This window comes from Hyperolius riggenbachi, chromosome 10 (assembly GCF_040937935.1).
Source record: "Hyperolius riggenbachi isolate aHypRig1 chromosome 10, aHypRig1.pri, whole genome shotgun sequence".
Classification (NCBI taxonomy): domain Eukaryota; kingdom Metazoa; phylum Chordata; class Amphibia; order Anura; family Hyperoliidae; genus Hyperolius; species Hyperolius riggenbachi.
This window is the reverse complement of record NC_090655.1, coordinates 248835846-248860493: the sequence shown is the minus strand read 5'-3', so window position 1 is coordinate 248860493 and position 24648 is coordinate 248835846. Positions and strand designations below refer to the sequence as shown.

Here is a 24648-nt window from a genome sequence, read left to right as displayed (position 1 = left end):
GAATATATGTTTGAGGGACCCAGAACTGGAGAGGTGAAAGAAGATCAGAAAAGTGCCTCCTCTCCAGAAGTCTTCCCTCTACTTTGGTGTCTTGTTTTTCAAACCCTTAGTTTTCAGTCTCTAAGGACAGGAAAAATAAACTTTTTATTTTTTTCCTAGAAGCCGCCCTCTAAATCTTCCACTCCAGGCTATTGCCTTATCTGCTGGTGCCTAGAGGCACCTCTGCATACCCACCACTCTTGCCTGTCCCCACTGTCTCTTTCCCTCTTCCACCTTTCTCTCCTTCCTCCACCTGTCTTTCTTCCTCCTCCACCTTTCTCTCCTTCCTCCACCATACCCACCACCTCTGTCTTTTCCCACTGTCTCTTTCCCTCCACCACCTTTTTCTTCTTCCTCCACCATGCCTGCCACCTCTGTATTTGTCTCTTCTCACCCACAACCACAACACACTTATAACATTGGGCTCAGTTTCTATGTAAGGTATATCGTATTATATGGCTGCATCATGTGTGTCTGCTGCCTGATGTTACTGCAATATAATATGAAATCAGCTATGGAGAAAGAGGTGGAGCTTGTTATTGATTGTGGAGTCTGGAATCTTATCTGGACCACTGCAAGTTATTGGAGGGATTATTCCCCACAGAACACAGTAGAGCAATGACAGAATCACAGTCGAAGAACACACACATGTATTATTGCTTTACAGTTCAGTTGTATCAAAAAGAAGAAATACTGTATAAATAACATAAAAATTCAACAGTTCCGTAAGAAAAAGGTCCACACTCTGTCCAGTGAATCCAAGTAGAAAATTTATTACAGATGTATGCAATAAAAACAGCAGCCTGCATAGACCATCAGCTTACATGTTTCGGACCACCGTGGTCCTTAACCACTTCACCCCAAAGCGGTTTTTACCCAAACGGACAAGAGCGATTTTCACCTTTCAGTGCTCATCCCTTCATTTGCCAATAGCTTAATCAGTACTAATCACAATGAAATGATCTATATCTTCTTTTTTTCACCACCAATTAGGATGTTTGGGGTTGATATTTGTTTTCAGTAAATACTTTATTTTCTATGCATTTTAAAGGGAAAAACAAGGAAAAAATGAAAAACTACACTATTTCTCCACTTTCATCCCCTATAGTTTTAATATAAACACTGCTACTTTACATAAAACCCACACATTTTATCTGCCTATTTGTCCTGGTTATCACAACATTTTATTTATGTCCCTAGTACAAAGTATGGAGCACAATATATAATGGGGAAATAAAGGTGTATTTTTTCTATGTTTTTTTTTCCCACACTAATCTCACGTGCACACGCACAGGAACGCGGGAGCGTGCACATGCACAGCGGCAGCAGAACTGCTTGACTTACAAAAACGTCCTGGAGCCATTAGCAGGACGTTTTTATAAGCCTGCTTGTCATTAAGTGGTTAATCATAGCCAGTGATACCGCCACCTATCCACAGTATCTATACTGTACATGCATATTTACATAACCACTCCCCCTGTGGGATGAAGTGACCCGCCTACAAAAAGTACTTCCCAAGGGTGAACTTTGACATAAGGCAGACTAAGAGAAAGTACAGATCCTCCAAAACAATATAAGAGAATCTCCACAGTGGGAGGGAAAAGAACCAAAGAATTTCTCAAAACCTCAAGAATACACACAAATATGATCTATACATAAAAAATATTAAAAGACATATGCACCCAGAGACTACAGCCACCCAAGTGGACATAGGTATAACTATTGTTGGCTGGAATCCCCGCTGTGCTTCTCAGAGGGTGTCTCTGCTTACTAGCTGCTTATACCGGTCACCTCCCCTACGAGAGGGAAGAATCCTTTCCAAACCATGAAATGAAAAAGCTGCCATATCGCCCTGATGGACTTGGTGGAATTGCTTAGCTACATTAGAAATATTTATACTTTGCCAGGGTGGTCCCCTGTAATGCTCCCCTATCCTTGCCCTGAGGGGTCTATCTGTGCAACCCACATCTTAGAACATACAAACACTCCTTGTGTGTTATCAAATAGTCCACATTGGTTGTATTGCAATTTAGAAATTGTTTTAATAGGAAAGCTCCGTCCATTAGCTGTAGAGACAGCAGGCGAGTTTTGACATAAGCGAAACAATACTGACAAGTCCAGCCCCCACATTTATAGGACCTAGTAAAACTAAGCCAGGTGGGACCAGATGAATTTGTCCCAAAAAGACTCAGGGATAGGGACTGTGCCAAAGTGGGAGCCCTCCTACTGGCAAAGCAGACCCCATGATGAAGAAATGGATGCAAGCCCTCATCTGCCTCCAGTACAGGTATATATTTTTTCATAATGTCTACTACTTGGTTTAATTCCACACTGTGGGGTTGATTCACTAAACATCTCTGTTTCATAAAGCGCCTACAGCGTAATGCTATACGCAAGGCGTGCGCTAATGGCAATTGTGGTAGAGCACGCGTTAATTAGACAGAGGTCGGTAGTGACACAATAAAGAGCATTTGTTAAGAATTAGGTCAGTGCATTGATTGCACACCAGTAATTAACTATGCGCATAATCAATTTTGTGGAGTGTGTAATTCAGTTCTCTAGTGTTTTTTAATTTAATTATTCAACGCTTGTATATATTCTGCTGTTTTTCCTTTGTTCTTTTGCTTCGGTTGCAATGGAGTAGGAGCCGAGACGTAGCCCCCATAATAGAGGCCAGCCACTGAGGCGCAGCCTCAGAACAAGCCAAAGGCAGATCGGCTAGAAAGATGAAAAGTTGGACATCTTCTGGATGGGCAGAATAACTGTATTAACTGTTACTGAAAAGAAACTCTATGGCTTTCAGTGCCAGGTCATGGGGTATGGAAGAGTACAGAGCTTTCACATCTATAGTGATCCATTTATGGTTCATCTACCATAAAAATGCAACAGTTATAAGACAAAAGAATTGTTCTCCTTTATTCACTAGTTCATACTTTCAGGACCTGTTAAACATTAAATCAGCTGATTTTGCCGCAGGGCTCTGAGAGCCGAGTGCCGAAACTGGGCGCCGTCATAGCGGCAATGCTATGGTGCGCACCCCGCGTAGCGGTAATTCGGGGCTGTGGCGGCTGCCAGACCCCAAATTACGTCTCCCTCTGAGTTGTCGCAACTCTCCCCGCGCCGATATGACATTCACCCGTTAAACATATATCCGGTATTGTGCAGTGGCAACACGCAGTCTATAATTTTGGGATTAAGAATACTAATTTCCAAATGTAAACACTCCCACCCTCTGAACATAAAGACTGGCACTTGACAGCTTTCATATGCAGGTATCACTGAACCGTTTCCCCCATTCTGACCAGGAAAAAGAGAGGCTCACCTTTGTGTCTTCTCATGTCGATGATGGGATTCTATAGTGGTGAAATCTTTCCCACATTCTGAACATGCAAAAAGACGCTCACCTGTATGATTTCTCTGGTGTTTAAGCAGGCAGCATTTCTCAAAAAATGCTTTCCCACCCTCTGAACATGAGTAAGGGGCTCGCCAGTGGGAACTTTCTGGTGCCTGTAAGCATCTACCTCAGAATTAAATTTTTTTTTTACACTTTTACCTGTGTGACTTCTGGTGTCTGATAAGATGACATTTCTGAATGAAATCTTGCTTTGGAAAAAGGCGGCTCCCTGGTGTGGGTGCTCTGGTGTGAGAGAAAGTTTCCTTTTGAAATGAAACCTTTCCCACACACTGAACATAAAAAAGGACGCTCGCCATTGTGACATCTTTGGTGATTGAGGAGCTTCGCATTAGAAATAAAGCCTTTCCCACACTCGGAACAGTAAAAAGGTCGATCACCTGTGTGAATTCTCTGGTGTGTGACAAGGTGGCTTTTCCAAATGAAATTCTTGCCACACTCTGAACATGAAAAGGGACGATCACCTGTGTGATTTGTCTGGTGTGTAAGAAGGTGGCTTTTCTGAGTAAAAGTTTTCCCACACTCTGAGCATAAAAAGGGGCGCTCTCCGGTGTGAATTCTCTGGTGTCTAGAGACACATTTTTTAGAGGTGAAGCGTTTCCCACACTCTGAACATACAAAAGGACGCTCACCTGTATGATTTATTTGGTGTTTCTGAAGATGACGTTTCTCAATAAATGCTTTCCCACAAGTTGAACATGAGTAAGGGCGCTCGCCAGTGTGAACTTTCTGGTGTCTGTAAACATCTGCCTTAGAATTAAAACTTTTCTTGCACTCTGAGCATGAAAACGGTCGCTCGCCTGTGTGACATCTCTGGTGTCTAATAAGGTGGCTTTTCTGAATGAAAGCTTTCCCACACTCTGAACATGAAAAAGGCCGCTCCCCGGTGTGAATGCTCTGGTGTCTAAGAAAGTTTCCTTTTGAAATGAAACCTTTCCCACACTCCGAACAGTAAAAGCTATGATCACCTGTGGGAGTTTCCTGGTGCGTTAGAAGGTGACTTTTCCCGATGTATCCTTCCCCAAACTCTGAATATGGAAAAGGATTCTTCCCAGAGTGACAACTCTGGTGTTTGAGAAGCTCCTCTTTAGAAATGAAGCCTTCTGCACACTCTGAACAGTAAAAAGGCAGATCACCTGTGTGAATTCTCTGGTGTGTGACAAGGTGGCTTTTCCAAATGAAAGTCTTCCCACACTCTACACCTGAAAAGGGGCGATCACCTGTGTGATTTTTCTGGTGTGTAAGAAGGTGGCTTTTCTGAATAAAAGTTTTCCCACACTCTGAACATGAAAAAGGTCGGTCGTCTTTCTGAGTTTTCATATGTTTTAGGACCTTTTCATTATCAGTGAAACTGTGACCCCTGAGATGTGTATTTCCAGTAATGGGGTTTCCTCCTGGAGAACATTGTGTGATGTCATTATCTCCTGCAGCATCATCTGGAGGGATGATAAGATGTCCCTCCGAGGGGCTCCCCATATACTGGCCATCTGTTGGAGAGACAATACCATTACAAAAACAGTAAATGAACCTCACAAGGCTGAAAAAGGTTACAAAACATCTATGAACATTTGGAAATCTACCAGTCCAGTCAGGGAGAAATTGAGGCAATTCGGCCCGATTGTTACTCTCCCCAGGAATGGTCAAGGCAAGTAATATTCCAAGAGGTCTCCAAGAACTTCAGGAGAACATCTAAGGAGCTATTGAACTCCTCCTCTTTGAGGAACGTCTGAGTTCAGAAGACCAACATCAAAATACTGGAAAACCATGATGCATTTAGAAGAGTTTCAAAAAGAACGCCACTACTGTCCACAAAGAGCATTGCTACTTGCTTGCAGTTCAGAAACAACCGAGCTGGATGCTAGGATGTAACTAGAAATCATGGACCCATGTGATGACCTCAAGTCATATATAAATCATATGTAACAATATATAACAAGTGTTCCCGTCATAACCCCCATTCCTAGTTTAGCCACCTTAACCCCCTTTTTCCCACCAAAAATAACTGCAGTTAGCATTACCTTCTTCTTATAACAAGTGCTGAAACCTTCCTGTGCCTCATTTCCCCCCATAATGATTGTGGCCAGCATAAGTCCTATCTTTCCTCACCCTCATAGCAAGTGTGGCCTGACTCCTCCCCAAGAAGTGTGGCCATATTAACCCCCCCTTTAGTAATTTTGGCCGAATTGAAAAGAGTACCAGTATGGTGAAATACTTGCTTATTGTTTGGTGGCAAGGGACAGCAATTATAAGCCAAATTGATTGGGACTCTTCAATCAGTATACGTAATCAATTAGAAGGCGGCAGTGCACATCCAGGCAATACTTTCACTTTTATTCTTACACACATATCTACCAAATCCAGGAGAGAGAGGTACAGCCAGACAGAGGTCTACAGCTGTTTCGTGCTGTAAAGCATGGAGGCGCTTCATCAGGACTCTTCAGTCAGAATTCTTTTACTGGACATAATGGGCCTGATTTACAAAGCTTTTCTGTTATCTCACCTTACTTATTAACTCACAATTTATCTCTCCTTAACTGACTTAAATCATTGTATAGCTCTCCTAATCTATTTATCTCATGAATGATCTCCCCTTATTTATCTCATGCATTAGCACTCTTTACAGTTAAGGTCCGTACACAACCCGGACTTCAGGCAACGACGGGTCCGTCGTCACCTCCCGCTGGGTGGGCGTTCCAGCGACAGTCCGGCATGTGTACAGTCTGTCTGCAGACTGATACGGCTGTTTCTGAGCGATCCGCCCGGCGGATCGCTCAGAAACAGCCGTATCAGTCTGCCGACAGACTGTACACACGCCGAACTGTCTGCTGAAAACACGCCCAGCAGGAGGTGACGACGGACCCGTCGTTTCCTGCAGTCCGGCGTGTGTACGGACCTTTAGGGTGAAAAATAAGTAACCTTTGTGAATCAACCCCAATGCTTCATATTTATAGAAAACAATCCATGAATTACACCATATACTGTAAAACCTTACTGGTTTAGTTTATGAAATTGAAAGAAAATTCATTTTTTATGTAACATTTTTGCATCTATGCTTCCCCATTCTAACGTTTATAATGCAGTATTCATGCCGCTGTTTATTGCTTACCTGTCCTGATAGATGGAAAAGATTCTTCCTCTTTAGCGATCGCCTCCCACTCCTCCGATGCCAGCTGATCATATGTCTCTTCTTCCTTAACTGTCATCCTCGTTGCACCCTCCTCAGTCAGCTGGTCAGCTATCTCATACATCTCTGCTTCTTCCTCTTTAATTGTCACCATCATTATATCCTCCTCTTTAGCCTGCTGATCACTCTCCACACACGTTTCATTTTCTTCCTCTTTAACCACAACTTTCAAAACCATTAAATCTTCACCCTGAGTAAACAACATTATAGAAAATAATACCATTAAAGGGATACTTAAGCATGAAAAAAAGCAGTTTAACTTACCTGTGGCTTCTTGCAGTCCCCCGCAGTCATCTTGTGCCCGCACTGTCCTTCTGCGACCCTCAAGTCAGCAGCAGCAACCCCCTCAAAGCTGACTGGTCACGGGCAGTCAGAGGCTATTGCGCATGCACGGCCCTGAGCAGCGCGCACCTTGACCCTGATCATGCTACCGTTGCCGTGAGTGTTCTGCACATGCACAGTAGTGATTTTCCTGTACTGTGCATGCGGAGAACGCTGTTGTGCACAGGTGAGACGAGGAGGCACGTGGCCGGTCCAGCTTTCAGGGGGTCACTTCTGCTAACTGGAGGGTCAGGAAGATCGGCATGAGCACAGGATGACTGTATCGGGCTGCAAGATTGCCCCAGGTAAGTTAAACTGACTTTTTTCAGGCTTAAGATTTCCTTGAACCTGCTAGTATTAATGAGCTGAGACTAGATTACAGTGGCATAATTTACCAGCCCTCCAGCCACCATCTTCCTGCCCCCCTCACTGCGTACACGGCCGGTCACGGACCGTCATTTTAGCACAGCGTGAGCCGAATGACAGCTCACCCGGCTGCCGCACAAATTCTGCGGGGCACAGACTATAGAATTGCTGCTATCGCTGCACCAAACTCAGGCGCTATGCAGCACACTCTGCAGGCCAAGCCCTGCCGGACCCCACACCATCTCCTCGGGGGAGGCTGCTCTGGGGAGCAAATGCAGTGGAGACAGTGGAGCATTATACATTTCCTGTTTCCGGCAGCAGGACAAGTCCTGCTCACTCTTCCTTAGTGTAGCTCCACATTGTGCAGCCAATCACCATGCGGCTCCTGTCATGTGACAGCTGTGCAGCTAATCACCACGTGGCTTCTGTCATGTGACAGGCATTATGATTCGCTTACAGACTGGCTGCCATAACAATTTTTAACTGCTGTCATCCCTCCTGACAAACTCATTTCTGACATGCCGGTGCCAATCAGGTACCAATCTGTAGTCCGTACACAAAAGTATCTTATTGCTGCAGACTATGTCCCTCAGTCCCACCTACCTGATAATGTTGGCGGATGGTGGGATCCTCCTGGGGACAATCCCGGGAATAAAGAGGACCTGTACATCTCTCTGGTGGGGTTCTGATACTGGATCCATCTGTAGGAAACACACACACTGAATACATTGTCTCTATGTGATTATCAGATGATGGGAGATCCTCTATACTTATCTCGGCTTTACAAGACAAGAAAGTCTCCTCTTACCAGGTGATGTGAAGGGAGGATGATTCTCCATCATGGTGTCCTTGTAGAGATCCTTGTGTCTTCTAAATACTGCCACTCCTCCATGCAGAATCAGACAGGGCCATCCAGGCACGTTATGGAGGATCAGGGCTTCACCCGAAGGACAAACAAATCAGAACTTCTCAAAAAATAGCCTTCTGTACATTAACTTCTGTGCTGCCAGTTCCAACAATGGCTTTTCTCTACTTCCTCTCTAGCCAAGAACTTCCTGTCTGTAGGTTCCGCCCTTTCCTGATCACCATTTAGTGGAGAGTAGTGGTACTGCAGCTTTTTTTTTTTTTTTTTTTTTTTTTTTAGATATTTACCTAAACTAAAGGAATCATCAGGTAAAAATGAGAAACTGATTCCAAACAAAAAATGAGAAGAAAGATGAGCATAGCTGCATAAAATAGCCTTTATTGTGACCGGGTTGACACAATAGTTACAGCAGTGGGGGGAAGGAAGATGTCTGGCAGCTGTTTCGCAGGGATTAACCCTGCTTCATCAGAGACTCTGATGAAGCAGGGTTAATCCCTGCGAAACAGCTGTCAGACATCTTCCTTTCCCCCACTGCTGTAACTATTGTGTCAACCCGGTCACAATAAAGGGTATTTTATGCAGCTGTGCCCATCTTTCTCCTCATTTTCTGCTTGGAATCGTACACTGCACCGGAGCACGCTGCAGTTAAGCCCTGTGTGATTTGGGGTCCGTCCCTGCCGCATTTGGTGCCATTTTTTTTGCTCTTTTTATTCCAAAATGAGAAAATGAGCGTTACTCACTTGGGTCTTTCTCCAGCCCCTTGCAGTCGACTTTCCCACGCTGACCGCTCTGCTCTCCGCCGCCGCCCCGGGCTCCCCGCACGGTGCAGAGGAAAACCTCGAGGTCGTCCTTACTGCGCCTGCGTAAAGTGCCGCTGTCAATCATGGCCACATTGTCCGCGGCACACTGCGCAGGCGGACAACGTGGCCAAGATTGACAAAATTAACGCTAATTTTTTCATTTTTCCCTGATGATTCCTTTATGTAGAGGTACCCCAGCTATTGGTTAGATCAGATTTTTTTTTTGTCTTTTTAAAAATCTTGTACCTGTTAGTTTGAATACTGAGATTACTTTGATTTTTCTGTTTTAGCTGCTCCTTTTACTTTGCCTGAGGAAGTGGACGTGAGACCCATGAAACGCAACAGTATTTTGGAGCAGTGGTGCTCACCGCCAGGTCGTGATCACGCTTACGCGTGGATTCACGACCATTTTGCCGCATTCCGCCTCGGACACGCTAAGCCGTGAATAGATTTTCAACCACGAAAATCTGCTTCGGCTACGCGTGAATGCGGACAGAAATCCGCATTCACGCTCGTGAAACCCGGCGCTGAAGTCGTGGTTTGCGGAAATGCGTCAAACTATGCGGAAGTGACACATTGCAGGCCAATCAGAGTGCCCCAGCCAGGCCCTAGCAACCAATCACAGGAGGGGAGCTATGCCCTCCCCTCCTGAATATAAAGCGGCGGCCATGATGGAAAAGCTCTGTCCTTGCTAGACTGTGGTGCTGAGAGGATTATCTCCAGGCCATTGTTGTTTGAGCAAGTGCATTTATTGTGTTAAAAACAAAGCATTTTTTTTGCTAACACTGCTCTTATACTGTACACAGTTAGCTAGTCAGTGAGTGATTGCTGTAGTTAGTTGTAGTCAGTGTAGTGTAGTGGGAGTGTGGGAGTCTAGTGATTATTTAACTGTGTGTAGTGCAGGCAGGTTCAGTGCTGCAGTGTAGTGGGAGTGGGGATTATCTGTGTGTAGAGTGCAGGCAGGCAGGTTAGTGCAGCTGCAGTGTTCACTTGTATATTCCAGTGACAGTTATACACTTGTACTATTTGCAGGCAGCCAGTCACACCGCCGGCGCCGCCACTCTCTGCCAGCGCTGTTCATTCATTCTGTCAGTGACCTTGTGCCGTGCCCAGTGCCCACTGCTCGCTCGCTCGCTGGCATATGAGCATCTCATTACACAGTGTGACATCCTTGTGTGCCCACTGCATCCTTCAGTGACCTAGTTGTATATCCAGTGCCCACTGCTGTGCCCACTGCATCCTTCAGTGACCTTGTACTGTGGCCACTGCATCCTTCATTGACCTAGTTGTATATCCAGTGGCCACTGCTGTGCCCACTGCATCCTTCAGTGACCTTGTACTGTGCCCACTGCATCCTTCAGTGACCTAGTTGTATATCCAGTGCCCACTGCTGTGCCCAGTGCATCCTTCAGTGACCTTGTACTGTGGCCACTGCATCCTTCAGTGACCTAGTTGTATATCCAGTGGCCACTGCTGTGCCCACTGCATCCTTCAGTGACCTTGTACTGTGCCCACTGCATCCTTCAGTGACCTTGTGCTGTGCCCACTGCATCCTTCAGTGACCTAGTTGTAAATCCAGTGCCCACTGCTGTGCCCACTGCATCCTTCAGTGACCTTGTACTGTGGCCACTGCATCCTTCAGTGACCTAGTTGTATATCCAGTGCCCACTGCTGTGCCCACTGCATCCTTCAGTGACCTTGTACTGTGGCCACTGCATCCTTCAGTGACCTAGTTGTATATCCAGTGGCCACTGCTGTGCCCACTGCATCCTTCAGTGACCTTGTACTGTGCCCACTGCATCCTTCAGTGACCTTGTACTGTGCCCACTGCATCCAGTGATTCATTACTAGCAACATGTCTGGCAGGGTTTCGCGGGGTGAGAGGAAAGGGAGTTCAATTGCCTCAGCCACTTCTGGGACTGCTCCACGTCCAGGGAGAGGACGCCCAGCTGTACGTGGTCGTGATGCAGCAGAAAGGGGGACAGCAAAGCCTGGGCCGAGTCAGCGGACGCCATTGTCCAAATATTTTAAAGTTTCTGGTCCCCGTGTGGTGGTTGAGCAAATGGAACCTGACGTACTCATGGACATCATGACTTCCTCCCAGACCTCTACTGTGAGCACCACTCCAAGCAGCAGCAGCAGCCAACGTCCCACGCTTGTTGTGACATCCACCCCAGCACCCACTGGTCAGCAGCCCTCCCAGGATGACAGCGTTCTGTCCCTCAGTCCGGCTTCTGGGAACCTGCTGATGCAAGAAGCTCAGGACTTACTGGGGACTGATGTGGCAGAGATTGAGATCGGGCCACAATAACAAGCGTTGTTGAGTTCTGATGATGAAGAAGAGGGGTCTGTGTCTGGGGATGTAGGGACAGAAGAGGAGGCAGGGGAGTCAGAGGAAGAGCTGGATTATGAAGATGCTGCTGTTGATGACGACGTTGTGGACCCTAACTATGTGCAGCCTGCTGAGTCCGTGGAAGAATGGTCAGAGGCAGAGCAGGATGACGAGTCACCTCGGCCTAGGCAAGGATATCGCCATATGTCAGGCAGGGGCATCGGCAGCAGTGGGCGTGGAGGAAGTAGACAGGACACTGCTTCAGCCGGCACCACCACCATGCAACCCCCGGCAACTACTACCACACATTGTTCCGCTGCACCCTCTGCTAGTGGGGGCCGCAGTAAATTAAAGTCACCAGTGTGGGATTGCTTTGAGGAATGTACTGATGACAAAAGGTATGCTGTGTGCAGGTTATGCAGCAAAAGATTGAGCCGTGGGAAAAGTCTGAGCAAGATGGGTACCTCATCCCTCCAGGGCCACCTGAGAAGCCGCCACTGCCGTGAGTATGCGGAGTTTAAGAGGAAGCAGGCACTGCTGGCAGGGGTTCCTGAGAGCAGAAGGCCCACCAGCGCAGCAGCATCATCCCTCCCTCAGGGTCGTGAATCCCCCACAGCAGCAGCAGTAGTAGCACGCAAGCGCTCTTCCACCTCGGCTACTCAGGACACAGACATTGAGGCTGGCAGCCAGTGTTCGTCTCTCTCCTCTGTCTCCCCTGCATCCCAGCGTCGTCAGACCCTGCTGAGCGACACCTTTCAGGGTCTGACCAAGCCTCTGCCTCCAAGCCACAGGCGGATCCACAAACTAAATGGCTTGCTGGCCCGGGCCATGGCATCACAGCTGCTTCCCTACTCCCTGGTGCAGGAGGGGAGCGCCATGCGGACGCTGCTCCAATTTGGCATCCCCGAGTGGCAAGTCCCCAGTCGCCACTATTTCAGCAGGAGCGCGATCCCAGCACTCCACAAGTTTGCGGTGGAAAACGTGGCCCGTTCCCTGGACTACTCTGTGGGCAAGCGGGTCCACGTGACCATGGACTAGTGGAGTAGCAGATTTGGGACAGGTCGCTACCTGTCCTTTACGGCCCACTGGGTGACACCGATGGAAGGGAGGGAGGACAAGAGCGCATCAGCCCAGCTAGTGGTGCCACCACGCGGGATCAGGGGGGATGCAGAAGGGTCCTGTCACGACACTCCCTCTGCACCCGGAAAGCAAGCCCGCCTCGGCAGCAGCAGCGCCAAGCCTCGGCACTGCCAAGCCCTTTTAAAATTGGTGACCCTGGGGAAGGAGAGGCTTACGGCCACCAATGTCCTGGCCGCCCTCAGGAAGCAGGAGCGGAGGTGGCTGACCCCCAGAGGCCTGGAAGTGGGGTATGTGGCAGCCGATAACGGGGCCAACCTGGTGGCAGCAGTGCAGCAGGGAAACCTCCAGCACATCCCCTGCTTGGCCCACGTGCTCAATCTTGTGGTGCAGCGCTTCTTGCGCACCTACCAGGGGATGAGCGAGCTGCTGCAGGATGCCCGGGCGGTGGTACGCTTTTTCCGCCTGTCAGCCACTGCCTCTGCACTCTTGTCCACCTTACAGCAGCAGTATGGAAGGCCACAACACCGGCTGATCATCGACATGCCAGTTCGCTGGAATTCGACTCTGGCCATGTTGGAGCGGCTGTGTCAGCACAGGCTGGCTCTTAGGGCCTACATGCTAGACCCAAGTGTCCCCAGCAACCAGCAAGTCCCCATGATTACTGCCACTCAGTGGACACTGATGCAGCAAGTATGCCTGGTGCTGAGTCCCTTCCTGGAGGCAACCAAGATGGTCAGTGAGGAGCGGGCCTCTGTGTGCCAGTGGGTGCCCTTGGTTTGTCTACTGGAGCAGGCAATGGACAATTTAATTGAGCGTGGGGATGAAGCCCTGAGGCAGTTGGAAGAACAGGAGCAGATGGCAGCACAGTCCAGCTCAGAGGAGGGCTCACAGCAGGTAGTGGAAGAGTTGGAGGTCCCTAACCTGAATGAGGAGGAGGAGGAGGAGCAGAGTGCAGCAGGCGTTGTACGTGGATGGCGGTTTGAGGAGGACAACGACATGGCACAGGAAGAGGACAGGCATGCGTTATGGGACAATGGCGAGGACGAGAAAGATCTTGCTGGCAGGGCCCACTTGTTTCCCATGGCTGTGCACATGTTGCGCTGCCTTCGCAGGGACCCCCGGGTGATCCAGATGCGTTCAAGGGAGGACATCTGGATTACCTTGATGCTTGATCCCCGTCTGAAGGGGAAGCTGGGAGACTTAATGACGCCATCCACCACCGAGCAACGCACAAGGGAGTTGAAGGAGGCCCTTGTGCGCAGACTACTGGAAGCATTCCCCCAGCCTTCCACCCCCACTGTAACTGCTCTGCCAAGCCAGCAAGAGGTGCCTGCCATTGCCACTAGCAGCACAACAACAACCACCAGCAGCAGCAGCAGCAACTGGCGCCCCGGAGACCTGAAGAGCCTAAGCAAGAGCCTGTATGCAGTGCAGCAGCCCAGAACAGAGGTGCCCGCCACAGCATCCACCACCAACCAGCACAAGCAACGACTGACCACCATGGTGTCTGACTATATGGGGTCATCCAGCAGGCTCAATGACACCGACAGCCCCGTGGACCCCTTGGAGTACTGGGTCAAGAGACTGGACATCTGGAGCGAGCTTTCCCAGTACGCCCTGGAACTCCTATCCTGCCCTCCTTCCAGTGTCCTCTCAGAGAGATGCTTTAGTGCGGCCGGTGGCGTGGTCACAGAGAAGCGCTCTCGGCTCTCCCACGCCTCTGTGGACAAACTCACCTTCCTGAAAATCAACCAGGCTTGGGTGGAAGGTGAGTTCCTGGCCCCTATTGTCGGACACAGGGGGACATGAAGTGGCTGCTGCATGTGCTGTTGTTAACTATGCCTGCCTTTATAAAGACATTTACTACCTGCCTAGTGCCTACCTTGGTTAATTTTTTGGTGTTATGGTACTACTACCAGTAAGTTGCCATGGTCCTCCTTCTGAGCTGCTGAACTGACCGCCCGCTTTGTCCTCCTGACTCAGTCGCTACTACACTCTGCGTTCACACTGCCCGGGTCACCGGGTGCATTTAATTTTTTGGCCAGCACTATGACGCTGTGCTACTACTACTGTGCTGCTGCTGCTGAACTGACCGTCCGCTTTGTCCTCCTGACTCATTCGCTACTACACTCTGCGTTCACACTGCCCGGGTCGCCGGGTGCATTTAATTTTTTGGCCAGCACTAGGACGCTGTGCTACTACTACTGTGCTGCTGCTGCTGAACTGACCGCCCGCTTTGTGCTCCTGACTCAGTCGCTACTACACTCTGCGTTCACACTGCCCGGGTCGCCGGGTGCATTTAATTTTTTGGCCAGCACTATGACGCTGTGCTACTACTACTGTGCTGCTGCTGCTGAACTGACCGCCCGCTTTGTCCTCCTGACTCAGTCGCTACTACACTCTGCGTTCACACTGCCCGGGTCACCGGGTGCATTTAATTTTTTGGCCAGCACTATGACGCTGTGCTACTACTACTGTGCTGCTGCTGCTGAACTGACCGCCCGCTTTGTCCTCCTGACTCAGTCGCTACTACACTCTGCGTTCACACTGCCCGGGTCACCGGGTGCATTTAATTTTTTGGCCAGCACTATGACGCTGTGCTACTACTACTGTGCTGCTGCTGCTGAACTGACCGTCCGCTTTGTCCTCCTGACTCAGTCGCTACTACACTCTGCGTTCACACTGCCCGGGTCGCCGGGTGCATTTAATTTTTTGGCCAGCACTATGACGCTGTGCTACTACTACTGTGCTGCTGCTGCTGAACTGACCGCCCGCTTTGTCCTCCTGACTCAGTCGCTACTACACTCTGCATTCACACTGCCCGGGTCACCGGGTGCATTTAATTTTTTGGCCAGCACTATGACGCTGTGCTACTACTACTGTGCTGCTGCTGCTGAACTGACCGCCCGCTTTGTCCTCCTGACTCAGTCGCTACTACACTCTGCGTTCACACTGCCCGGGTCACCGGGTGCATTTAATTTTTTGGCCAGCACTATGACGCTGTGCTACTACTACTGTGCTGCTGCTGCTGAACTGACCGCCCGCTTTGTCCTCCTGACTCAGTCGCTACTACACTCTGCGTTCACACTGCCCGGGTCGCCGGGTGCATTTAATTTTTTTGCCAGCACTATGACGCTGTGCTACTACTACTGTGCTGCTGCTGCTGAACTGACCGCCCGCTTTGTCCTCCTGACTCAGTCGCTACTACACTCTGCGTTCACACTGCCCGGGTCGCCGGGTGCATTTAATTTTTTGGCCAGCACTATGACGCTATGCTACTACTACTGTGCTGCTGCTGCTGCTGAACTGACCGCCCGCTTTGTCCTCCTGACTCAGTCGCTACTACACTCTGCGTTCACACTGCCCGGGTCACCGGGTGCATTTAATTTTTTGGCCAGCACTATGACGCTGTGCTACTACTACTGTGCTGCTGCTGCTGAACTGACCGCCCGCTTTGTCCTCCTGACTCAGTCGCTACTACACTCTGCGTTCACACTGCCCGGGTCGCCGGGTGCATTTAATTTTTTGGCCAGCACTATGACGCTGTGCTACTACTACTGTGCTGCTGCTGCTGAACTGACCGCCCGCTTTGTCCTCCTGACTCAGTCGCTACTACACTCTGCGTTCACACTGCCCGGGTCGCCGGGTGCATTTAATTTTTTTGCCAGCACTATGACGCTGTGCTACTACTACTGTGCTGCTGCTGCTGAACTGACCGCCCGCTTTGTCCTCCTGACTCAGTCGCTACTACACTCTGCGTTCACACTGCCCGGGTCGCCGGGTGCATTTAATTTTTTGGCCAGCACTATGACGCTATGCTACTACTACTGTGCTGCTGCTGCTGCTGAACTGACCGCCCGCTTTGTCCTCCTGACTCAGTCGCTACTACACTCTGCGTTCACACTGCCCGGGTCACCGGGTGCATTTAATTTTTTGGCCAGCACTATGACGCTGTGCTGCTACGACTACCACCAGTATGTTGCCGTGGTCCTTCTGTGCTGCTGAACTGACCGCCCGCATAGTCCTTCTCCTGACTCAGTCGCTACCACCACTGCACTCTGCGTTCACACTGCCCGTGTCCACTGACAACTCTGCTGCGATGTCATTGCTAATTGCTGCAAAAAAAAAAAAAAAAAAAAAAAATTACAAAAACCTCTCTGGAGCCTTTTTGCCGTCAGCCACTCATCCTCCTCCAGCGGAACCTTCGCCGCCAAGTGCCATTGGAACTCGCCTTCACCTCTTTGACTGCTTAACGCGTATATCCCTTTTTAAAACCACTTATTACCAATTAATAGCCCCATTTAAAGTGTTGATTTCACTTTAAAATCCATTTTCTCTAGAAAATTTTTTTTTTTAGGATTTTTTATGTTGAAGTTATGTTGCCCCTTATCACCTCGATAATCCATGCTATTTGGGGGACTGTAGCATGTATGGGGGCTTTGTTATTAACGTTAAAAGAAAATCCGCCTCCGGGCGTGAATCCACGCGTGATTACGCCATTCACGGGAAAAAATCCGCGTGGCTGCGTGGACGCGGACGAAAATCCGCATGCGGCGGGGCCGAATGCGGATTTTTTTTTGCAACCACGCGGATTGCCAAATTCGTGGATGAGGCACATCCGAGCATCCCTGGGGAGTATGAAATAAATGTTTGGTATTTTTATACTGATTCGTATCTGTCGAGTCCCTCGTGGGGAGGAGAGTCCACCACTGCCCCCTCATTTTTAAACTGTTCTTAATGTATTTTATACTATTTTGGTGCCTCTGTTCTCCTACAAATACGCTGATCCTCCCTTGGTTTAAGGGTTCATCCCTATTTTCTATTACAGAGAGCAACTTCTTAGCCTGAGTGGGGACAGGTGATTTTCCCCATCTGCATATACAGCGGTATACTTCTGTACTGCACCATTTTGGGCTGCACTATTTACATTTCATACTACACCATTGTGGGTTCTCGATAGTCCTTCCCACCCCCTCTTTTTATATTTCTCTTCTCTCTGTCTTTCCCCACTGTCCCTCTCCCTCCTCCACCTTTCCCTTCTTCCTCCACCATACCCACCACCTCTGTTTTCCCCCACTGTCCCTCTCCCTCCTCCACCTTTCTCTTCTTCCTCCACCATACCCACCACCTTTCTCCCTCCCTCCATCATACCCACCACCTTTCTCTCCCTCCTTCACCATACCCACCACCTCTGTTTTTCCCCACTGTCTCTCTCCCTCCTCCACCTTTCTCTCCTTCTTCCACCATACCCACCACCTTTCTCTCTCTCTCCTCCACCTTTCTCTACTTCCTCCACCATACCCTCCGCCTGTCTTTCCCCACTGTCTCTCTCCCGCCTTGTTTTGCCTCAGCAAGTAGGGTTTTTAAACCGTCTAACTTTGCCCACTAGTTATACTAGGCAAGAACAAAATTGCTGACAAAACTATTTATTAAGCTTCTGTAATGTCAGGCTTGGCAAGTTATCAGCTCACAGCTCAGCTCCTATGCCCCAATCTATCCCCACCTTCTTAACCTTCCTGGCGGTAAGCAGGAAGATATCTCAGCCCCTGGTGGGGCGATTTCCTCCATTTACAATGCTGTACGCGCAGCTAGCACTTTGCTAGCCGCGCGTACAGCTTGACCGCCGCCGCTCTGAGGCGATCGCCCATACGCAGCGGCGCAAGAGGGCCCCCCCCCCCCCCGCCAGAGCCCTGCGCTGCCCGGACCAATAAGTTCCGGGCAGCGCTATGGGCTGGATCGGAGGTGTCTGACGTCAGGACGTCGGCTGACGTCCATGACGTCATTCCGATCGTCGCCATGGCGACAGGAGAAGCCAAACAGGGGAGCGCGTTATATACGCGTTCCCCTGTTTGCTATTGATGCCGGCGACGATCGCACAAAAAAAAAAAAAAAAAGAATTTTTGCCAATTTGCCCAAAAAAATTAACCGCCAGGAGGGTTAACCCTGTGTGACGTGTCCCCGCTTGAACGGGAGGTGAGGAAACAACACCTGCCCGACTTCGGTTACACCCAGGCCTTGTAGGTGCAAGGTATAGGAGCTGAAGGTAGAGTGAACTATGTAACTCACCAGAACCTAACAGGAGATAAGCAGAGTCCAGTAACAATCCGAGGTCATACACGTACAATCAGAAGTATCGAGGTACACAAGAAGCAGGCGAAATCAAGGTCAAGTAATCCTAGCTCGGTCCGGGCAGAGATCAGAGGGTAGTCAGGGATCATGCAGAAGGTCGGTTCAGGCGGCAGGCAGAGATTAGTCAGATTCCAGGCAGAGGTCGGTTCATCACAGGTAATCAATAAGCAGTAAATCACAACCAGCAAAGCACACAGCCAAAGCTATCACGGGCAATGACAGGAAGCACTCAGCAGGTTTAAATACTTCATGCAACCAATCAGTGGTCGACCACATGCACACAGCAGCCAATCACACGCAGGCAATAATTCTGTTTAAGTGTCAGCTGAAGAGATCAGCTGACACAGGTAGCAATACATGTTAGCTGACTAACCACTCAGCTGACCAACAAAACCTCCTGACTGTGTGTTAGCTATAGTATACTGGTTAAGGGTATCGCCTCTGTTGTGAGAGACCAGGGTTCAGTCCCGGGCCGGCCAGGGTCAGCATTCATCATTTTATATTTATTAAATAAACCCGTCAGCTGACTATACTGTAGAGTGGCTGATGCTCGTTTGATCTACTGTGAAACCATCCCCCAAAGCCATTAATCCTACCTCCGGAGATTGTTGGAGGATTGCTGGGTGAGTGCGGACATTGTGGGGGAGTGTCAGGGTGCTCACCTGAGGTGTTATGGTAATTTATTTTCTCAATCTGTTGACTATAGCCTACCTATATAAAGGTGGTGGAAACTGTATCGTAACAGAATCACACTATTAGCTTTTTATATATCTTTTCACATGTGATGTGTTGGCCCCACAAGAAAGAGTGACAAGGAACTGGCACGAGGACACCATTGGTGAAAGTGGACTTGAACTGTTTTGATGACCTGTATCAGATTACTCCTGCGCTTTATTTGAAGAGGCTCTGAGCACTGCTCATTTAATATTGCATGTCTGGACTAACCTATTATCATCAGGTTGTTTTGAGTGCGCACCACATATTGAGTTTGTAATATTTCTTATCCAGGAGCGCTAACCTTTAGTATTTATTGAACTGAGGCAAATATACTGGCTACCTATACTGGGGCAAATATACTGGCTACCTATACTGGGGGCAACTATACCTACCAACCTATACCGAAGGTGAAAATTTTTGGGTGCTGCGCGATCCTCACAAGTTTGCCTCAGGCAGGAAAAAGTCTTGAACTGGCCCTGCCCAGATAGTATTATAAGGAAAGTATTTGTGCCCTTCCACTTAGCAAAATTGTATTTTGTTTGTGTACAAATTTGTGCCTCAATTGTAATACTAGGTTATATATGTGTCCCTCAGTTAGAAGCATTAGATATACCATGTGAATCCCCATTATCTGTGTTAGGGAACGGTGTTCCCATATCAGTGTTAGGGAATTGTGTTCCCCTTCCAGTTGGCAGTATTACATAGCTATGTGTGCCCCCAGATAGTATTAGGTAGCTATTTTTTTTGTCTCCCCAGTTGTATTATCAGGCAGCTATGCATGCCCTCCAAATAGTATTATTAGGTACCTATGTGTGCCCCCAGATAGAAATAATAGGCAGCTATGTGTGCCCTTCCAGTTAGCAGTATCAGGCAACCCTTTCGCCCCACAGTTAGCAGCCATGTGGATCCCCAATAACAATATTAGGCAGCTATATGTGCCCTTCCAGTTAGAAGTATCAATTAGCCTTTGTGCCTCTTAGTTAGCACTATGCCCCTGACCCAGATAGTATTACTAGGTAACTATGTGTCCCCCCCCCCCGATAGTATTATTAAGGAGATATGTGTGCCCCCCAATAGTTTTATTAGGGAGCTATGTGTGTGTCCCCTCCACTGATAGTATTATTAGGTAGCCATGTCTGCCGACCAGATAGTATTATTAGGGAGCAGAAGTTTAATGAAAATATTATGTTTCCGTGAAAAGATTGGTGGGATTATTCCCCAGAGAACACAGTGGAGAAATGAAGTAATTCAAACACAAAAGCAAAACACGGATCTGATCTTTTATTACAGAACTGCAAAGTAAAATGATACAGAAAAAAAAACATACAACTCACAGCAACAAGAAGAGATAATAACAAAGATAATAAAAGCAGCCTTCACAGTTAACAAGCAATTAAAGGACAACTGAAGTGAGAGGTATATGGAGGCTGCCATATTTATCTTCTTTTAAACAATACTAGTTGCCTGGCAGCCGTGCTGGTCTATTTGGCTGCAACAGTGTCTGAATCACACCAGAAACAAGCATGCTGCTAATCTTGTCAGATCTGACAATAATGTCAGAAACACCTGATCTGCTGCATGCTTGTTCAGGGTCTGTGGCTAAAAGTATTAGAGGCAGAAGAACAGCAGAGTAGCCAGGCAACTGGTATTGTTAAAAAGGAAATAAATATAGCAACTTTCATATACCTCTCACTTCAATTGTTCTTTAAATGAGGTATTTATTCTAAAAGGCTTCATATTTCTAAAAAGTCCCACCCAGGCAAAACGTTCTCCCAGATCTGCATAGGCTGCCACCTACCAAGTCTGTGCGTAGGAGGGAGCACCTAGATAATCTGATATCAATAAATCATGTTGGAAAATTCCTGGTCAGAAGCCCAGACACTGTTCACTTCCTGAACCACAGACTGTCATTGCCTCCGGCTGCAATCTCCTCAGTCTGTGTGTCCCTCCTTCCTTCCCAGAAACATTTCCCACTGTCTGAGTACAGAAAAAAAATATTTCTCTGGGTGACTTTCCTGGTATCAAATGAAGGTTTTTCCCACCCTCTGAACATGAAAACTAGCACTTGACAGCTTTCATTGTAAGTAGGGGTGGTCAATAAAATGCATATACTTTCAGAGCCCGTTTCCACTAGAGCGAATCTGCATGCGTTTCCTGCATGCAGATTCGCATAGACAATACAAGTGGATGGGACTGTTTCCACTTGTGCGGGATTCTGTGTGGTTTGTCGTGCAGAAAAAATCTGCACGGCAGACCCATCAGAATTCGCACGCCGCACACCCGCATGCGATTCGTCGGTAATGTAACTAAATAGGAAAATCGTAAGCATTTTAGTCTTGCGGTTTTCCCGGCGTTTCCACGTGCGTTTCCGCTTAAAAACCCATGTCAATGCTTGCCGGCATTGACATGGTTAAAATCGCGTTGTGCAAACCGCGAGCGATTCTGTGTGAAAATCTGCATAGAAACGGCAACGAAACCGCATGCGGATTTGTTGCCACGATTTTCCCGTCGAAATCACACCACAGTAGTGGAAACGGGCCGTCAAGTTGATGCAGTATTATGCAAATTAAATATGCAAATTTATGCACCTTGAAAATCAAATGCTGCCGAGGTAAAATTTGATTGGTCCATGCTCAAACTGCATAATTTGCATAATCCTGCATCAACTTAAAATGATTTGCATCTCATTGACTAACCCCTAATCATCAGGTGTTTTAACATAGTTTCCTTTATCAGTGAAAGTTTCCCTATTCGCTCAGCTTGAAAATGGAGGATCGCTTGTGTGACTTCTCATGTCGACGAAGATCTTCTTTGCTAGTGAAATCTTTCTTACATTTTGAGCACGCAAAGGGGCGCTCGCCTGTGTGATGTCTCTGGTGTTTAAGAAGGCGACTTTTTTGAATGAAAGCTTTCCCACACTCTGAACAGGCAAAAGGGCGCTCACCAGTGTGAATCTTCTGGTGCCTCCAAACGTCCGCTCTAGAAGAGAAGCATTTCCCACATTCTGAACAAGGAAACGGACGCTCGCCTGTGTGACTTCTCTGGTGTATGAGAAGTCGGCTTTTCTGAACGAAAGCTTTCCCACACTCTGAACAGGAAAAAGGACGCTCACCAGTGTGGATGCTCTGGTGTCTGAGGAAGTTTCCTTTTGAAATGAAACCTTTCCCACACTCTGAACAGGAAAAACTGTGATCGCCAGTGTGACTTCTCTGATGTGTAAGAAGGTGACTTTTTCTAATGAAACCTTTCCCACATTCTGAACATAAAAAAGGACGCTCGCCAGTGTGACTTCGCTGGTGTTTGAGGAGCTCCGCTTTAGAAATGAAACCTTTCCCACACTCTGAACAGTAACAAGGCCGATCACCTGTGTGAATTCTCTGGTGTGTGACAAGGTGGCTTTTCCAAATGAAAGTCTTCCCACACTCTGAACAGGAAAAAGGACGCTCACCAGTGTGATTCTTCTGGTGTGCAAGAAGGTGACTTTTCTGAATGAAAGCTTTCCCACACTCTGAACATGAAAAGGGGCGCTCACCAGTGTGAATTCTCTGGTGTCTGGTGAGTTCTGCTTTGGAATTGAAACCTTGGCCACACTCTGAGCATGAAAAAGGACGATTGTCTGTGTGACGCCCCTCATGTGTCGTCAGCTTTCCTTCATCACTAGAATATTTCTCACACTTTTTTGATTTATTTTCATGGTGAAGTCTGCGATTTCCAACGGAGTTTCCTGCTGGAGGATGTTGTGTGACCCCTTTATTTTTTGTTTTATCAGAGCGTCCCTCCGAGGGGTTCCCAGCATCGTGTCCATCTGTTGGAGAAATCTTATTATTACTAATATGTTCATTTTCCACATTCTGGTGATAGGGAAAGACGGGGCTTAAAGCGGACCAGATCTCAGAATTCCTCTCTGCTCTAAAAGATAAGCAACAGCATAATAACATTTGAAGAAAAATGTTTTTGTTACAGCTGATACAAATCCTGCAATATATCTGCAGTGTGTCTATTTCCTGCTTTCATTGAAGAAGCCATATTGTTAACATCCTGTGCTTACAAATGAGCTGATCTGCCAAGGCAGCCAGCTGACACAGCTGAGAGATCAAATTACAGTTGTGATTAAAGTTCTTCAGTAAAAGTGGTTAAGCGCTCTTCTCTGCCTGTTCCTTCTTAGACACAGCAAATATGTCATATAATGAAAAAGCCCCCCCTTCGGGGAGAGACTCACCAGACTTCTAGGCCTCCAAGGCCAATGCTCGCATTCGGGGTATTGGCCACCCCGCAGCCTCTCTGGCAGTCCTCTCTTGGCTATTCCCAGTCTGTGTAAGCAAAAAGCGGATTCCACATCGCGTAAAAGCGTACCAGTTTATTTTTAAAAAATTTAAAAACAGATCAGTGGTGTATAACCACTCATTGGGTCAGAAAACTTCACCAAAAATGAAAAAACACAGCCAGCCCCTTGTTTTACAAGCTACCTGATTCCAGGTACAGGGGTATGCAGAGATGAGATGCACTAAGCTGGTGACAAGGCGCACGCCTCTGTCATTTAGCGTCCTTCTCCGCAATAGCTTACTGGCTAGTGCTCTAAAAGATACCGAGCCTGCTGCACACAGACAATCCCGCCGCGTCCAGCGAGCGTCGTGCGCTGTGACGTCACTCCGTGGCTCCGCCCAACGTTTCGTGACGGAGTGACGTCACAGCGCACGACGCTCGCTGGACGCAGAGTGAGTGGGCTACAGTGGTATGAGAGTGTCCCAATCGGTGGTAGAGGCGGGAGCGTGCGGTGTAGTAACTGAAATCTACGCCCTGGCAGCTATAACAGGTCACAACCAGGGTGTAGAAAGGAGACTGGGCTGCGAGGATCTCTGATACAGGGGCCCCCCTCCATACCAAGTTTGGTTGTGACCATACTCATAGGAGAGGATTATACTGGCCCTACTTGCTTTCTGACACCAAGCCAATGGGCCCCCCGGCAATGGGAGCTACCATGAGGGGAGGGGTGAAAGAAGAGATCAGATGGATGCGGCCTTACAATTTCACTAGATGCTAGACTTCCTCTTCCTGAATGACTAGTCATGATAGATTCAGGTGATAATCTAGCATTTCCACAACTGTCTTCTGAATTCAGCTCCTTTCTATTCAGTAGTTGGCAAATCTTCCCTATTGTTTTCCCCTCAGTGAGCTGCAGTGAAGCTTTTGGTCACCTTCCCCTCTCCACGGGACAGAATATGCTACTCAGCAGAGAGCCAAGAGGTAAACTGTCACCTAGAGAAATCATGAAAGATCATTTACGGTAAGATTTCTCATACAGGTGTATATGCTTTAATGGTACATGTGATCAGTTAATGGAACAAATGAGGTGAGGTGAACAAAGGCTGCCACATTTATTTCCTTTTAAACTATACCAGTTGC

General features: G+C 48.1%; 2 protein-coding genes across 2 annotated transcripts in view; both read right to left on the bottom strand.

Moving 5' to 3' along the window:
- Positions 1–787: 787 nt before the first annotated feature.
- LOC137535202 (zinc finger protein ZFP2-like) lies at positions 788–8356 on the bottom strand. Its single transcript, XM_068257017.1, has 4 exons — positions 8131–8356; positions 7926–8023; positions 6558–6825; positions 788–4938 (listed from the first exon to the last, which is right to left on the bottom strand). The coding sequence occupies exons 1-4, from the start codon at positions 8162–8164 to the stop codon at positions 3581–3583; spliced, it is 1758 nt and encodes a 585-aa protein (XP_068113118.1). The 5' UTR covers positions 8165–8356; the 3' UTR covers positions 788–3580.
- Positions 8357–20564: 12208 nt separating this feature from the next.
- Positions 20565–24648, bottom strand: part of LOC137537062 (uncharacterized) — a 56057-nt gene continuing 51973 nt past the window's right edge. Inside the window, exon 19 of the mRNA XM_068259208.1 lies at positions 20565–23050. Within this exon, the coding sequence (XP_068115309.1) occupies positions 21993–23050 (1058 nt within the window). The 3' untranslated portion in view covers positions 20565–21992. The remainder of the gene's footprint in view (positions 23051–24648) is intronic.